The 17915-nt window shown below is 44.4% G+C and overlaps 1 protein-coding gene across 4 annotated transcripts in view; it reads right to left on the bottom strand.

The window, feature by feature from the left end:
* The window catches only part of TIAM2 (TIAM Rac1 associated GEF 2), a 189244-nt gene that overhangs the window by 49776 nt on the left and 121553 nt on the right, over positions 1-17915 (bottom strand). For all 4 annotated transcript variants that reach the window (XM_043592641.1, XM_043592644.1, XM_043592642.1 and 1 more), the window contains 2 exons: positions 16787-16879; positions 15393-15656 (listed from right to left, as the gene is read on the bottom strand). In XM_043592641.1, coding sequence (XP_043448576.1) covers positions 15393-15656; positions 16787-16879 — 357 coding nt within the window. The remainder of the gene's footprint in view (positions 1-15392; positions 15657-16786; positions 16880-17915) is intronic.

The raw sequence follows: 17915 nt of genomic DNA, 5'->3' as shown, positions 1-17915 counted from the left end.
CCTCTCTCTCAGCCCCTCCCCCACTCATACTGTTTCTCAAAAATGAACAAACATTAAAAAAACTTAAGGAAAAAAAGGAGTTAAAAGCCTTTCCCCTACCTAGACGGAGAAACACGAAGATACACTTCTCTCCCTACCACTGATCATGACCTTGTCCAAGTTCCCAGCAGTTTAATGTGTCTCTGTGCCTTGATTTACCCAGCTGTGAAAGTAAAATGGTAATAACACATCTCTGCTCCATCAGGGTGATATAAGGGGTAATTAATGCTTTTAAACTTCTTTGGGATCTTTAGATTCATGTCAGCCTATCATTACGAACCCTTAACAAACACCTTCTCTGTGGCAGTCAAAACCTGATGCTATTTAAAGAGGTGATGAGGTTTGTTGCGAAACCAAAATGGAATGCTTGATCAATTACTTTGCTTTTTTCACTTCGCAAGCTTTTGTCAGAAATGCACATGGGGCGCCTGGGTGGCGCAGTCGGTTAAGCGTCCGACTTCAGCCAGGTCAGAAATGCACATTCCCGTGTCATTTCAATTGGTGCTTTATGCCTATTAAATAACTGAGTTTCTGAGAAAAACAAAACAAAATAAAACACTAAATCGTTTTGTCCGATCCTTCATTTTAAGAGTTGAGGAAACTGGAGTTAGAGTAACCCACCCAAGGTCAAGCCCAAGGTTGGAGTTACAATCCAGATCCCCTCACTGCGGATCCAATCTTGCAGACATGTTACTATCCCCATATTCATCTTGAAACACATCTCACTATCCACATGGACCTACAGTGGTGACACAGACTGTTCCCTCTTATTGTGGTTTGGGTTTATCTGCCAAAAGAATCGTATGTCAAGGGTACCAATCAGCCCCTGGAAGTTACAGAGCAGCACAGACCAGGGTGGAAGCCATTCTTCTGAGATAAGCAGTCAAACTCGTTGCAGCTGGGGCATATGGTTCAGCGAACAGCATCATGGGCCATCCCAGAGCCCCTCAGACATGTGTGCAGATGAGCAGAGACTTGAACTCTGAGAAAGTCCCAGCACGCCTCCCTTGCAGTCAAATTTGTAAGGAGGAAAACTGGGAGGCTTCGAGGAATGCTCCAGGATTCTTTTTATCCCCCAGAACCCACTCTCAGGAACACTTCCTTTACTTCATGTTAAGAGACTCCTATGAACCTTACTTTCACTTAATAGATATTTGAGGGACACACCTGCTGTTCCCAAGAATCGTGCTGGCTTCCATGTCTTAAGAATCTTGGTATTCGTCAAGGTCTCTGTTTCTCAAGGGATTTTCAAGCTAGTAGATAAATTACATTAAGTACACAGTGATGCTGCAAGGCAGTAAGTCATAACTGCCATATCAGAAATACCAAGTTCAAAAGAGGAAGAGTCCGCAATCCCCCAAGGTGACGTGTGGGCAGCCCCCTACTTCTCACAGAATACAATCCCAAAAGCGTGAAGACTGAGTTTGTGGGTTCTGTGAAGACTTGTATTCCCAGAGATCTTAACAAATTATAACATGTCTGTTCATAGTCACCGGCCACATACCTTAATCTTCTGCTTCCCCAGTGAACACATACTGGCCTACTGGAGATTCAAGGACATCCGTGTGGCACTACGGGCTCCCTGGCTGGGGCACACCTGATGACTGGCATTTCTGGGGCACAGGTATTAAGCTTATGAAACCTAGGCTTCTTATCAGCATTTTTCAGCCTTTTCCCCCTCGTTTCTATAACATCTGAATGACACAATTCAACAGACATTCAAATAACGTTGCTAACACTACTATGCAAAAGTGCTTCCACTTCACAGAAGTGTGACAGGGTCATTTACCAACTGAAACACTAAAGTCAGAATTAAATTCCCCGATGACAATCTAGGAGTAATTAGCGTTGGGAAGGTAAATGTAAAAAAGCTGAGAACAGCCATGTTTAGAAGCTTCTCAGTGCTTCCCTGGAAATTCCAGATTCTATAGGAAGCCCGTTGAGAGATTTGGGAGGAAGGAACATTCTGCACACTGTTCTACGCGGTCCCGCGTCTGCCCGCTCTCCAGGGGTGGCTGGTCAGGCCTCCGCACAAAGGACATAAAATAATTCTTCTAACAATTTCTCGTGTTTCTTTCCAAGTAACTTTTCCCAGAGCTACGCACAAGTCATAAAATTGGATAATGTGAACTTGGTCATTTTCTCTTAACGTGTTAAAAGATGTCATGGGAACGAACAATTTATAAACAGATAATCAGAGCTGAGAACCGTAGGATCAGAAATAAATTTATAAGATGTAACCAATCACAACCCAACTGGGTCAGAGGAAAAGAATTTGCTGCACTATTTCAAACTTCATCGTTTTCTCTTATAAAGGAACATGTTTTTGCCCCTATACTATGCCTGAAAACCTTTAAAGTAGGCAAGATGTCATTCAAATCTCCTCCCCCCCTTCCCCTTATGTTGCTAGTTTTGATGAATTTTGTGGAATTTTATATATGACCTTTCAGTATAAGTCATTTTAAAGCCATTTTGGAAGGAGGTGGAATATTCACTATAAACATAGAGGCTTAACACAAGGTGTTCCAAAGTAAAGTCCTGGTCTTCCCCCAAAACCACTCTATCGACAGCTTCCCCATCTTGGGTGATGGCAACTCCTCGCTAACAGTCGCTCAAGGTCAAACCTGGGAGTCACCCTTGCTTCCTCTCCTTCCTGGACACCCACACCCAATCTCTGAGCAAGTTCTGTTGTCTGTACCTCCACTGCCGCCACTGTGAGCAAAGGCTCCATCATGTCCCACCTGGATCGCTACAAAAGCCTCAACCCACCCTTGGCCTCGGACAGCCTGTTCTCAATAGTCAGTGATCCTTTTAAAATCCTGGTCAGATGATGTCACGTGTCTGCTCAAAACATGGACAGCCCCTCCTATTCTTCAGACTCAGAACTGGGCAAGTCCTCCCTGATCCTGCCTCACATGTCCTCTTGGGCCTCACCTCCCCAGTCCCCTTTCTCTTACCCAGGGACGCTGGGCTATTTGCCTTCAACATGCCACTTACATCCCCATCCTGGGGCACCTGTGGCTGTTCCTCCACCTGGAAAGCTTTGCTTCCAGATGCCCCCAAGGCTCCATCCTCACCTCCAAGCCTGTTCCAATGCCTCCGTCTCACCGACAACGACTGGTGCCCTATTTACAACTGCAACCTGCCCCCATCTCTACTCCTGGTCCCGCCTCCCCTGATCTATTTGTTTTCCATCACACTTATCACCTGTTCGTACACGATATAATCTACTTACGTTTACTGCTTATATCCATTTCCACACACTGAAATATAAGCTCCGTATGCTCAAGGAGTTTTTACCTGTTGTGTTCACTGCTGTATCTCCAGCACTTCTAAAACAGCGCCTGACACAGAACAGGCAGCCACCAAATTTATTTGTTCAATGAATAAATTAAAGCAAAGTTAAAAAAAGAGACCCCAGGTTTCTCCACTTGGCCTCGGACACTCTCATGAGTAAGGAGTACTCACCACGGTGGGGGTGTAGAAAACGGCAAGTCTCATATCATAGACAACTTTTGTGTTTGAATTCAGGATCAAAATTAAAATCAAGCATCATGGTTCATTTGCCAACTTCATGGAAAAATGTTTTTTCAAAGTCAAATTCTTTCCGCCACAAACTCGGCCTCCTGAACAAAGCCATGATTCCCTTCTTAGCTACGAGGTGTATTTTCTGCACTTTAAGCCACATTTTTTTTTTAATTTTTTTTTTTAATTTTTTTTTCAACGTTTATTTATTTTTGGGACAGAGAGAGACAGAGCATGAACGGGGGAGGGGCAGAGAGAGAGGGAGACACAGAATCGGAAACAGGCTCCAGGCTCCGAGCCATCAGCCCAGAGCCTGACGCGGGGCTCGAACTCACGGACCGCGAGATCGTGACCTGGCTGAAGTCGGACGCTTAACCGACTGCGCCACCCAGGCGCCGCTAAGCCACATTTTAAGATATAATGTTAAGTATTAGCATCTTGTTGAAAAATCAGTATTGGAAATGCAAGACCTTCGAGGGTTTTGTTTTGTTTTATTTTGTTTGTTTTATTTTTGAGAGAGAGAAAGACAGAACACGAGCAGGGGAGGAGCAGAAAAAGAGGGAGACACAGAATCCCAAGCAGGCTCCAGGCTCTGAGCTGTCAGCACAGAGCCTGATGCGGGGCTCGAACTCTGAACCGTGAGATCATGACCTGAGCCGAAGTTGGACACTTAACCGACCGAGCCACCCAGGCGCCCCATTTTTTAAAAATTTTTTAAAGCTTAAAGTCCTGTCATTCCTATATCCTTGATTCATTCATTCCTATGATGAGCAAAATATTTATTGAGTGGCTCCTCTTACATGTCTGGTGACTTACTAGTGATAAAATACAAAAGACCCTGTGCTGAGGAAGGACAATGACCCCTGCCAACCTAAGTGGAGGGAAGCCCGGGGACTGTCTCGCCACCACAGTGTCCCCCACTCCTCAACCCCATCCCAGCCTGGCCCACACCTGTATCATTTCTCAGCTGGACCATCAGCAGCTTCAGTGCACCTGCGCTCCCCTCCCCCTGGCTCCTCGTCACCAGGCCTTCCCTGCCTGACACACAAGACCCTTTGGGACCTGGCCTTCACCAGTCTTATCTTCTCCACCTCCCCCGTTCATACGTTACTGTCCAAAAACCGTGAATGACTCCCGCATCTGCCACAGCCAGACCCTGACCCCCACCCTCTGCCACTTCTCTGTACCCAGAATGCACTGCTTTCTTCAGGTTTAACACAAGTGAGACCCTCCCTCAGAAGTGGCCCTGAGAACCTAGAACATGAGTTATCGCTGCCCCTTATGTACACTAACAGCCCTTCTCAGAGTGTAGTCTGTAGACTCCTGGGGGTCACTGAGACCCTTGCAAATGGTCTGCAAGTTCAAGATGATTTTCATAAGAATGCCGTCCTTTGCCTTCTTCTGAGGACATCTGCAATGGGGGCACAGGACAGTCGTGGGTGGACCTTCTAGTGGCACAGCACGTGTCAGAGCAGCGGCAACAACCGTACTGGTCACCACCGACGCCGTTACCCCATGCTTACATCAGGGAACACGCCAGCGTCCATTAAGAATGTTCTGGGGTGCCTGGATGGCTAAGTCAGTTAAACGTTCGACTCCCGGTTTCCGTTCAGGTCGTGACCTCACAGTTCGTGCCCCTCCCCTGCTTGCACTCTCTCTCTGCCTCAAAAATAAATAAACAAACAAAAAAATGTCCTCAATGAAGCAGAACAAAATGGATGATTTTACTAAAACTCAACACTTGGGAACACGTTTGGGAAGTATCCATATGGCTCTCTGCCACGGCTGTTCCAAGAAAATGCACTCACACCACTGGGTTGCAAGCTGAACTAGTTGCGTTTTTTTTTTGTTTTCTATAAAACTATGTTTACTCAAAAAAAATAACTGACAAAATATTTTCTTTAAAATGAACAAAGTGAGGGCACCTGAGTGGCTAAGTCAGTTAAGTGTCCAACTCCTGATTTTGGCTCAGGTCATAATCTCATAGTTGTGAGATGGAGCCCCATGTGGAGTTCCACAATGAGCATGGAGTCTACTTAAGATCCCCTCTCTCTCTCCCTCTTTCTCTCTCTCTCCCCCCCACCCTGCCCCGCCTTTCCCCCACCTGCACACAAGTGCTCTCTCAATAAGTAAATAAATAAAATGAGAAGCACCTGGGTGGCTCAGTCGGTTAAGCATCTGACTTTGGCTCAGGTCATGATCTCACAATTTGTGGGTTCAAGCCCGTGTCGGGCTCTGTGCTGACTGCTCAGAGCCTGGAGCCTGCTTTGGATTCTCTCTCTCTCTCTCTCTCTCTCTCTCTCTCTCTCTCTCTCAGCCCATCCCCCCCCACACCCTGTGTCTCTTAAAAATGAATAAACATTAAAAAATTGTTTTATATAAATAAAATGAAAAAAAAAAGAGCCTATCACTTCCAAGAAAAAACATGACTATTATAGATAGAACTCCAACTTTCTAGCAAAACTTCAAATCTGGGAAAACTTGTGTTTACCACTGTGACCTTGATAGCTTTCCAATACATCAAGGCTTTTCCACAGGAAACTGGTGGGGATATTAATGTGATTTTAATGTTGTACAGTGAAATGTCCATATTTGAAAGACCTAAATAACCTAGCAACCTAATATTTTCCAAGTAGCTACTGCATGTTACAAAATCACATGATTAAAAGATCCATTCAAAGTGTAAAGCCAATGGATTTTAATAGGAGTAAGTAAAAAAGTCCACCATTTATGTTTCAGACCCCACATTGCAACTCACTTTGAAGGAATTACCACTTGTTGAGTTTTGGTGTAATATTAAAGAAGGATATCCACAATTATCTGAAAGATTATTAAAATACCTCTTTTGCAACTATGTATCTGTGTGGGACTGAATTTTCTTCATATCGCTTTCATGAAAACACACACTGCAATAGGCTGAAACACAGAAGCTGACCTAAAAGCCAGCTGTCTGCTAGTAGGACACCCATTGAAGAGACTGCAAAAATGTAAAACAAAACTATTCTTCTGATCTTTTTTTTTTTTTTTTGGTTTGGAGGCCAGTTCACTAAAAATATGCTCATCATGTTAATGTGAACTAGATTCATTATTCTTACTTTAAAATAAATTTTAACTATTTTTTTAAATGTCTAACATAATAAACATTGATAGATAAAATCTGCATAACAATAGCTCTTTGGGGTCCTTGACAATTTTCTAGAGTTGAGGACCTGGAGACCAACAAGTTTAGGAGCTGCAGGACTACAGCTATTACTATGGCGGATTGTGATTGTGGTCTGTCGGCACATCCGCTCCTCCCCCACTGTCATCTGCTCCTCCCCCACTGTAGCAGCCTCAGTAGGACTGTGGTTCTTTATTTTTGTGCCTGTTCCATCAAACACAGTGCTTGACACTTTAACTCAAATTTATTATCTTACAGTTCTGGTGGTCAGAAGACTAAAATGGGCAGCTGGGCTGCATTCCATCTGGAGGCTCTAAGGGAGAATCTGTTCCCATGCCTCTGCTAATTCAAGAAGCTGCATGCATCACTTGGCTCCCAGGCCCACATCACTCTAATCTGCTTATGTCCTCACATCTCCAATTCTGACTCTCCAGCCTCTCTCTTTCACTGGGCCCATGCATATAATCCAGGATAATGTCCCCATCTCATGATCCTTAATTTAATCACATCTTTGAAGTTTCTTTTGCCATGTAACTTCTTTTGCTATATTCACATAGCCGTGTACAAAGATAATGTAATAAAACAGAGCAGAAAAATACCCCACCATATCCCCCAACATTTAAGCATCTCCAGACCAGAATGAGAAAGAAACTAAGACCAATGGTTACCTCTGGGAGACAAAATGGGTGACTAAGGACAGAGTGGGAGAAATTCATCTATGTTATTTAGTTAACAAACACTTATGTGGCCTTCACTATGTGCCAGGCACAATCTAGTTCTTTCCAAAAATTAGCTCATGAATCCCATAAAGATCCTAGAGTGTGTTACAGTTGCAAAAACTAAGCACAGACCAATTAAGTGGCTTGTCCAACCAAGATCACACAGCTGGTAAGGGGGCAACCCTGGAACCAAGACTGAACCCAGGTCGTCTGCCTAGTGTCCACACTCTTAACCACTTCCCTACACAGCTCGGACTGTGTAACCCTTCATACTGCTGGAATTTCGTACAAGGCACGTGTATTACCAATCCGAACAATTAGAGATACAGTCACAATATAGCTGTCTCCAAAAGTGAAAACTAAAAAGAAGATATCCCTACATTGTCCTTCCAGATGGTCTCAATTCCTGCACAAGAAAGAATAAGGTCAGGAACACAATTCATCTTTAAACCCAACGCAAAGCGCAGACACGGAAATGCAGACAGGCATCGTCTAGCCGTCAGTAGTCATCATATCCACAGGAACAGTCAGACCTTTTTCTTCTTTTATGTAACAGACTATAGAGTTTCCTCTTTCCAACACCACCTAACAGCTTCCCAGAAGTACTACTGCATAGCACCCCAGCTCACTGCACATGCACAGGAGACTATATTTGATCCAGTCATCCCAAACTTTCAAATGCCTATTAAAAGTGACATATCCCACAGAAATTTCATATAGTGTTCTTTAGAGAAATTCTGTCAATTTTTACCTGAAAGAGGAATTTGTATTTAAGGTCAGCAGATATAACCTAGGACTGGTTTTTAACTCACAATGCTGGCAAACTTCACTTACCAGCTTCTCCCTCAGTCCCGAGATGGCCTCATCCTCCATGCTGCAGGGCATCTCCTAACCAGCACCCTCCCTACCACAAGCCAGCAGAGCATGGTTCCTCCCGCCACTCCCCTAACTACACCACCTGTGAGGACCATACCATTCCTGGCCATGGCTTCATGTACTGAGGCACACCGTGGTTCTATAGGACACCTATGGTAATTCATTTATTCATTCTTTCCCTCTCTCCCCCCAAAAAACATTCATTTGAGTATTTATTTTGCAAGGGGCTTGTGGTCGTTAAAAACAATACTTTAAGACCCAAAGGAATGAAACCATAGTCATGGAATAATAAAGCAGATATGCAAGGGGCCGAGTATCTACCCAGAAGCGTTTCAAGCTGTGCATTAGTGGTCATAAAGTGACCAGACAAATCCTCTGCATTTTATACAAGGCAGGGGTAATTAATGCAATAGTCACCAGGTTTTTCAGACACAGGCCATGACATGCTATAAATTCCTGAAATTTAGGGTTTTCTACAATCCCCAAAAGACTTTCCAATTTTATTTCGTGCTCACACACTGGCGAGGTGACCTCTCCATGCGGTCTGGGTCCCAGGTTGCATGCTGTACGTGAAATGTCCCCCGGACCCCACACCACACACCTCCCAATTGGTAACTGTCCATCGGCAGTGCTCAAAGCAAATGCTAAGCTTTCTCCAATTTTGCATGCCTCTGTTTTGGACTCTTTGCTCAAAAGAAACAAAAACATCAGTGAGAATTCTACTTGAGCTGAACTCCTAACTCTTTATTGAAAATTTTCTTTTCTTTTTTTTTTTAATTTTTTTTTTTAACGTTTATTTTTATTTTCGGGGCAGAGAGAGACAGAGCATGAATGGGGGAGGGGCAGAGAGAGAGGGAGACACAGAATCGGAAGCAGGCTCCAGGCTCTGAGCCATCAGCCCAGAGCTCGACGCGGGGCTCGAACTCACGGACCTCGAGATCGTGACCTGAGCTGAAGTCGGACGCTTAACCGACTGAGCCACCCAGGCGCCCCGAAAATTTTCTTTTCTTAAACAGTGAATTATTATTCACAAGTGTTTTACCTTTCCCACTCAACTATAAGTTTCTTGAGGATAGAAAATAATGACTAATTCATCTTTATGTACCTGCAACATTTAGCAGAGCATTGTCTAGTTGTTAAATAAACAAGTGAATGGAGGACGAAGAAAGAGAAAAAGGGGACCATATTCCCCTACAACACTGTTTTATACAAGAATTAGTATCTAGGGACCACAGTTCCCTCCTCTGCTCAGAAATCCACATGCTCACTTCCACTGATGAAACGGAAAATGACCTTTGGCACCATTATAAGGAACAAAGATTTCTGATACCAAAGTTCTCTGTGTCCTGGTAAAAGTGGTATATTTCTCACTCATTTTTTTAAACCAAATTTTAATGCACCAGACACCTTTAGGAACTCATATGCTTTTACATCTGGGGATCTGGGGTGTCAGCCAGTCAGACTCAGTAACAGCAGTTTCGCGCACAGAGCACTCCCTGGGCTAAGTGCTGTTCGTCATCCTATACCAGGCTATGGAAGCCCAAGCGCCCTCATCCTCATAAACGGGAAATTAGTGACTTTGCCACATCAGAGCTGGCTCTGGAATTCCTCCGCTGGTGGAAAGCTGTAGAAAGGGCACGTTCAGTCCCAGGAGCAATTCCTTCCAAAGAGCAAATCTGCATCTAAGTGGCTTCTGGTAGTGTGACCTACACTACGCATACATCAATTTTAGAAAGAGACTGATTCAAAGCTGGGTGAGGAATTAAAAAAAAAAAGAACCTTAGGCTTCAACTACCTTCATCATCGGATAAGCACCGCTGGGCTGATATTGTCAAAGCGGGAGCAGGAACACAGGTCTCTATTTGGCTCCCGTCAAATATACCTGGACCTTCATAGCACAGTGTTAATTGCTGTTTATGGACAGAGACTACGTTAATGCCACAACAAGCTTGGTGTTGACAGAAAGACTTTCTTCAGGAACTCTATGCCCAAGGAGACTCTCTTAAAAGCTGTTGGAATTTCTCAAAAGATGGTATATCCCAGAAAAGGATTTTCCATATAAACCACAAAAATGGCATTAACAGGAACCTGGTGTGATGAGGGCTCGCACACCCAACTCACTCAATGGCGGCCTTGTTGGCTCAAAACTAACACCAGCCTCTCTGGGGGATTCCAGTGGCAAAATTAACCTCTCTGTAATAAGTCTTTACAGAGGACTTTTCTGCTCAAAGTCAAACACAGCCTATATATACATTTCCTCTTTCCACTGTGGGTAAGCCGAACAGAAATTCAAACCCTTAAAAGCAGGGATCAAATGGTCATCCATTCTAAGGAAACCAAGGAACTTAATACTGAATGCTCATCAATTCTCGACGCGTTCCTATCTACTCCACTCTTCACAGAGGATCACAGGAAGATCACAGCCAAGCCAGTGACTCTGCGAAGTTCTTTGCTTCTCGGTGTACTCAGCTGGCTGGATGGGCCAGTGTCTCCTGAGAGTGGGCTGCGGAACACTCGAGCTAACAAGTCAGCTTGCCGCATCCTGAGCCACTTAGGACAGTGGTGGTGGTTTGGGGAGTATAACCCTCACTGAGAGAACACCACACAAACACAGCAGCTATCATTTGCTGAGAACTTCACACAGATTATCTCATTTCATCCCCAAACCCTTGGCACACAAGGGTTCAAGAAAAGGTAGGTCCTACCTCTCAGGTAGAGACCTGCCTCCTTTAGAGTAATGGCCCCAGGGCAGCGTGAATGAGCCCACTTAACAAGGAAGTTCACGCTACCCCAGACTTCCGAAGGAAGCTGACAGCCAGACCCAGGAATGTGCATTTCAAGTTCATCAGGTTGAGCCTTAAGCATCACAAAGCCTGGGAACCATTTTCCTCAACATCATACATACCAATGAGTCCTAAAAACCAGTAGGATGCTTCTTTTCTAGAAAAGCAAAGATGCTGAACAGCGAGCTACAATCACTGCCCTGGTTCCTCAGGATCTGCTACTGTGGCCAGCACTTTTCTTCAGTCAGGTACGTAAAGAATAAAGGGTTTTGATTTGTTTGCTCTAACCTGATCAAGAGACTAAAGCTAAAAAAGATAAATTTCGGGGCGCCTGGGTGGCGCAGTCAGTTAAGCATCCAACTTCAGCCAGGTCACGATCTCGCAGTCCGTGAGTTCGAGCCCCGCGTCAGGCTCTAGGCTGATGGCTCAGAGCCTGGAGCCTGTGTCTCCCTCTCTCTCTGCCCCTCCCCCGTTCATGCTCTGTCTCTCTCTGTCCCAAAAATAAATAAACGTTGAAAAAAAAAAAAAAGATAAATTTCTGGATACCTAACCAAACCAAAAGTAGACCAAAAGCCCTAAACTCAATGTGGCTTGTCCCCAGGGCCTCACACATTTTGAACACCCAATACGGGGTCAGTAAACATTCCTCACGGAGAGTCAAGATAGGACCAAAACAACAGCTCAACAACTTCTTCTATCTTCTGATCTTCTTACGTTTCTAAACAACAACAACAAAGACAGGTCTTCCCTTCCAGAGCACCAGCTGGGTTTTGGGGTTTGGTTTTTTTTTTGTTTGTTTGTTTGTTTGTTTTTTGTTTCTTTTAATTAACAGGTAGAGGAAAACAAAATGGGAAAATCTTCCTTCTTTTCAAGTATTGGGCTGCCTTCAGGTAATGCCAAGGGAACATGAAACTGGGGGAAAGGCAGACTCTGAGATGCCCACTCCTAACTATAACTCAAAATTATATAAAAATTGCTTATCAAAGTCATTTAAGTTGTTTCCTTTGTGTAATTTTTAATTTTTTTTAGCAAGAAAATGGGACTACCTTTTTCTAATTCGATGGCCAAAGGACAACAGGGTAATTTTATTTATTTTTTTTTTAATTTTTTTTTAACGTTTATTTATTTTTGAGACAGAGAGAGACAGAGAATGAACGGGGGAGGGGCAGAGAGAGAGGGAGACACAGAATCGGAAGCAGGCTCCAGGCTCCGAGCCATCAGCCCAGAGCCCGACGCGGGGCTCGAACTCACAGACCGCAAGATTGTGACCTGAGCTGAAGTCGGACGCTTAACCGACTGCGCCACCCAGGCGCCCCTAGGGTAATTTTAAATAAAACATGAAGCTACATAGGAGAGGGAAGAGGAGACTCCGTGTTTGGAATTCCTGCCACGTAAGGAGCCGGGCTGGACACACACAGATGTGGACTCCCTCACGGTGACCCATTCGGCTGAGGGGTGAAAGCTCGTCTTCCAGATGCTAAATCAAGGTTCAATGTCTTCAGTACAGGCTCCCCCGGAAGCAGAGTCCAAGCCAAGGGCAGGGGTTTACAAGTTCACTTGGAAGGTGATCCCAAGAGGCCCAAGTGAGGGAACAGGGAAGGTGAGACCAAAGGGGAGAAATCCCATAAAAGGTGTGCAAATGAGGTTGCTACATGCAAGTGGGGCTCAATTCCTCGGGGACCACCTGAGGAACTGGTCCACACCTCAGGACTGTCCCCACGGTGGGTAAGGAAGCCAGCGCGTCTGGCTACCCACCTGCGCCCACGGTCGCACAACCGGCAAGCGCAGCCAGGACTCGAATCCAGGTCTGACTCGGAGGCTGCGTGCCAGCCACCACGCCATCCCACCTCCCACTTCACAAACACAGGCTCCCGAGTATACCCGTGATACGGTGCACAAATGCGGGACTCAGTCTTTTCCTCTTCCAATTCCCCACCCCGCACTACCCCTTAGTTTCTTTTTCCCCATCCTTAAACACACACAGATTTCCTTTTGAGATGCTCACTCCCAGGCATCTTCTTTCTTTATAAGCTACACAACTACTTCAAAAAAGTAAATAGGGGCGCCTGGGTGGCTCAGTCGGTGAAGCGTCCAACTCTTGGCTTCAGCTCAGACCATCTCTCGGTTTCGTGAGTTCCAGCCCCACACAGGGCTCTGCCCTGGCAGCACGGAGCCTGCTTGGGATTCTCTCTCTCCCTCTCTTTCTGCCCCTCCCCACTCACACTGACTCTCTCAAAATAAATAGACTTAAAAAAAAAAGAAGAAAATGAAGAAAGCAAATAAATTTGCCAAGTGTTTGGGGAAGCAGCCCATTATGGCTGTTCTGTTTCCAACATAAACATGTTATTGGGGAACAGTAAGGGACAGAGACAGCAAAACCCCAGGCACAGGGTGGTGGTGGGATCCTGGGGAGAACGATTCAGCCCCGCTGGGCACACGGTCTCCCAGGAAACCAGGGAGGGGTCAGGGGGCTCTCCCCAGATGGCAGGAGAGCACCGTCTTGGGACGGACGAGCAGATGGACGAACTGTGGCTGTGGAGGGACCTGGAAGAAGACCAGCTGTGGAAAAGCACGACCAGTCTGACCAGCTGAGCCACGTGTATACATAGGCATCGGTATCCCTTAGGGAAGTTAGAAAGGCTTCGAGCATTAGAATGGCTCCCTGGGATAAATAATACAACAGCTTTCTGACCTAGGACCTCTTTGTACTGTTTCTGCACAAAACAAACAAATGGCGTAATAAATAAGTTTAGCTGACCTGCTTGATCGTTACTATTTAAAAAAAAAAAAGGTAAATTTGCCACTTTCGCTGCTTTCTACAGAAATTTATTCTTACAGTACCAAAAGTGCTACAGACTCTGCAATGATTTCTTATTATGATAAAATACATAGAGACATAACAGGCAGTGAACATATCCCTTAAGAATAATGAATCCAATGAACGGACATAGGCATGTGTTATACGGAACACTCAGGCCTGTAACGGAGCCCAGGGTCACTGAGTGATGGCCCTAATATAACCAAGTAATTAATTAGTTCCATCATGATTTTTGCTTTATGACACCCGTTTTTGTATGCCAAGAGTCAATTTAATGGCATTTTAAATTGGAGTACAGTCCCAAGAGAGGAGGAGAAAGCACTCTACACCTTATTGAATCACAAATCTTACATCTGATTTTTTTAGTTCCAAAAATGACCTAATAAACTTGCTTTATAATTAAATCTGAACAACTCCTCTTTTTGTGTTTTTCATTCATTTCTGGTAATCATGCAGAGATGTCAGTCGGAAATCTGTTATCACCGCAATTAAGAATAAAAACTCCCTTGTGTGCACATAACAATAAAGACCCTATGCTCAGTCTTGTGTGGGGGCTTGACCAGCTTCCCCCAGGAATACAAAGGGAAACTACAGGTTTTCAGTATTAGCTGGAGCCTCTGACTTCCTTGCCTGCAACATATGAAGTACGCATGAATAATAAGCTCAGAAATCCACACCTTCAGATTAATTCCTCATATGGAAATTTTACCTTTAGAAAAATAAGCTGGCATACAGCTTTTCATTTTTAAGCGTTGGCAAAATTTTAAAATTTATGGCCTACATTAAAAGTTTGCAGTTTAGGGGCACCTGGGTGGCTCAGTCAGTTAAGCGTCTGACTTCCACTTAGGTCACGATCTCGCTGTTCGTGGGTTCGAGCCCCGCATCAGGCTATGTGCCGACAGCTCGGATTCTGTGCTTCAGATTCTGTGTCTCCCTCTCTCTCTGCCCTTCCCCTGCTCAGGCTTGCTCTCTCTCTCTCAAAAGTAAACATTAAAAAAAAATTTAACCTTTAAAAAAAAAAGTTTGCAGTTTACTGAGAAAACAGTACTTAACAAAAGAGACAGAATTAAATCGTATCAACTCTTCTAAGAACCTAAGAGATTGCTGCAGAATGTTTTTGCCTTAGAGTCGACTGAATAGAAAATCAACTTTGGCATTTATGTTGGCTTTTGTTTATCTGCAATCACAGAGCAATTACAATACAAAACACTGTGGGTGATTTTTAAAGATTCTGCGATTTTACAGAATATTATTTTGTGCAGAAATTTATTTTCTTTTTCGTGAAAGTGTTCCAATTTCTACAATGCATGGAATTTTTATTAAATCTACTTGGTTGGCATCTGTGCCCCCCTAACAAGTGACAAAACACTCTTCGAACAGCCTAAATAACCTAAGTTTGCAAGCAAAATTACAGCTTCAAAATATCAACTGTTGATAGCAGCAATGAAGAAGGGAGAGGAACAGAGCCTTACCATTGGTTGTATTCTTTTTAAAGTTATTCAGGAATTCCTCCAGAAGCTGGGACTGGTTTGGAGGGGGCAGCAGACTCTTCTGGTCCTTTGAGAACAAGTCGCTGTCTGACCGGGAAGAACACATGTTTCCTTTTGTGTCTGGCGGCCGGGCGATGAGAGTGAGCCCCACGCTCTTCTCAGAAAACAGGGTCTCCATCTGCTTAAGGTCCAGATCAGACACAGCTTCCCCATTTAAGGTCATGATTTCGTTGCCCTTTCTCAACCCTGAGAACAAGCAAGAGGAAACAGAGGGAGAAAAAAAAGAGATGACTGGAAGAGATATTTTAACATGAAGGAGGAGGGCGGCTACGAGCTCAAGCCATGTGTCCGTAGGGACCGTTCCGCTGAGGTCTTCAAACAAAGTGCTGAAGAGTACAGCATGTGGATGCCGCTGATAACAGATTTCAGCCCACTCAAGACTGGGGTTGGAAGGAACGGTTTTGTGGGGGCGCCTGGGTGGCTCAGTCAGTTAAGCGTCACCTCGGCTCAGGTCATGATCTCGTGATTTGTGAGTTCGAGCCCCGCATTGGGCTCTGCAATGACAGCACAGAGCCTGCTTGGGATTCTCTCTCTCCTCCCCTCTCTCTGCCCCTCCACCCTCCCTTCTCAAAAATACACAAACATTAAAAAAAAAAAAAAGGAGGAGGAGGAACAGTTTTGGGTTTTCTGGGGGCAGGGGTTAAGTAAGCTTTACACCGAATGTGGCGCTTGAACTCACAACCCCAAGATGAAGAGTTGCATGCTCTACCGAACAAGCCAGCCAGGAAAGCTCTTTGTTCCTCTACCTGATGTTAAATGCCCTGTGAAATAACACTTGTTTTCTTCCACTTTCTTTCTCCAACTGTCTGTACACATGCATGTGTCTGTGTGTGTGCGTGTGTGTGTGTGTGTGTATACATATATATGTTGTCTCTGTATGTGTACGTAGTCTCTTTCAAAACACACCCCCACACACACAAATACTCTATGCACACACATATGCATATGCATTTTCTTTTTAATTTTTAAAAATGTTTTATTCACTTTTGAATGTGACTGTGAGCAGAGGAGGGGCAGAGAGAGGGGGGAACAGAAGATCTGAAGCGGGCTCTGCACTGACACCAGCGAGCCTGATGCAGGACTCGAACTCACAAACCATGAGATCGTGACTTGAGTCGATGTTGGACGCTCAACCGACTAAGTCACCCAGGTGCCCTATGCATATGCTTTTTCTATTAAACTATTAAGTTTACTTTATTTTTAATTCTAGAACAAACCATTTTCTGACAGAACTGTAAGAAGAAAATTTCCCTAGGCAGACTGCATTCCATAGTTTTGAATTAAGAGAGAACAGAGACACTGCGTGCCATGCGGACCTTCTCCATATGCCAAGCCGTCAGGGAGAACATCACTTATAAATATTCGGCTGAGATGCTGATGCTCGTCCACCTGCGCTGTCACTGCAAACCCTAGGAGTGAAAAGAAGAGAAAAAAACAAGTCTAAATTCAGCACACTAATTAATTTCTCCAACTCAATCAGCAGTGTTCCCCCGGACATCTATTCTCACAAGTACACAGTGTCAAGAAAGTCAAATCACAAGTAATTTGAAAACACAGATTATCTAGCAGGGGCAGGAAAAGGGGAACGTGTCAGATCTAAAGGTTTAATATGAGCGCACAACCCTATTCAAAAGCGGAGACAATCTACCCACGTGTAGAGCAGCATTATCTGCAATAGCTGAAAGGTGAAAACAAGCCAACCATCTCCCACCAGATGAATGGAAAACAAAACGCAGTGTAGACATACAGAGGAATTAGTCACTCATAAGAAGGAAAGAGATTCCAATGCATGCTGTAACAGGGCCACACCTGGAGGACGTTATGCTCTGTGAAATAAGCTGGTCACAAAAGAACAAATACTGTAGGTTTCCACTTAATATAACGTACTCAGGGCAAATTCATACAGACAGAAAGCAGAATGGTGGGGGGCAGGGGCTGGGGGAGGAGGAATGGGGAGTGATTGTTTAATAGGTACAGAGTTCCAGTTTTGCAAGATGAAAATAGCTCTGAACATGGACGATGTTAATGGCTGCACAACAACGTGAATGTATTTAATGTCACTGAACGGTCATTTTTAACCGTGCTTAATGGTTACAGTGGTAAACTCTGTTATGTGTATTTCACCACATTTTCAAAAAAATTTTCTAGAAGTTGAAACCAGAGGATATTCTTACTGAAATAAATAAAATTCGAATACAAAATGTTTGTTAAGAAACAACTCTATATGGGGTTAGGCATTTTAAGTAGGTAAAAAACCACTTGGATGGATACCATACTTGCCCTAAATGTGACCACATGCAAAAACCCAGGTGAGACAGCTCCTCCTCAGAACGCACTTGGAGAGCGCCCTTCTCTGGGATTCCACAGTTAGGAGCACACGTTTCCCTGACTAGGTCCCAGAATAAGGTGAGTTCTTTGCCAACAAAAAGAATGACGTGTCCGTTT

This window comes from Prionailurus bengalensis, chromosome B2 (genome assembly GCF_016509475.1).
Source record: "Prionailurus bengalensis isolate Pbe53 chromosome B2, Fcat_Pben_1.1_paternal_pri, whole genome shotgun sequence".
Lineage (NCBI taxonomy): Eukaryota > Metazoa > Chordata > Mammalia > Carnivora > Felidae > Prionailurus > Prionailurus bengalensis.
Note: the sequence above shows the minus strand (reverse complement) of the source record. Positions and strands in the feature narration are given on the sequence as shown.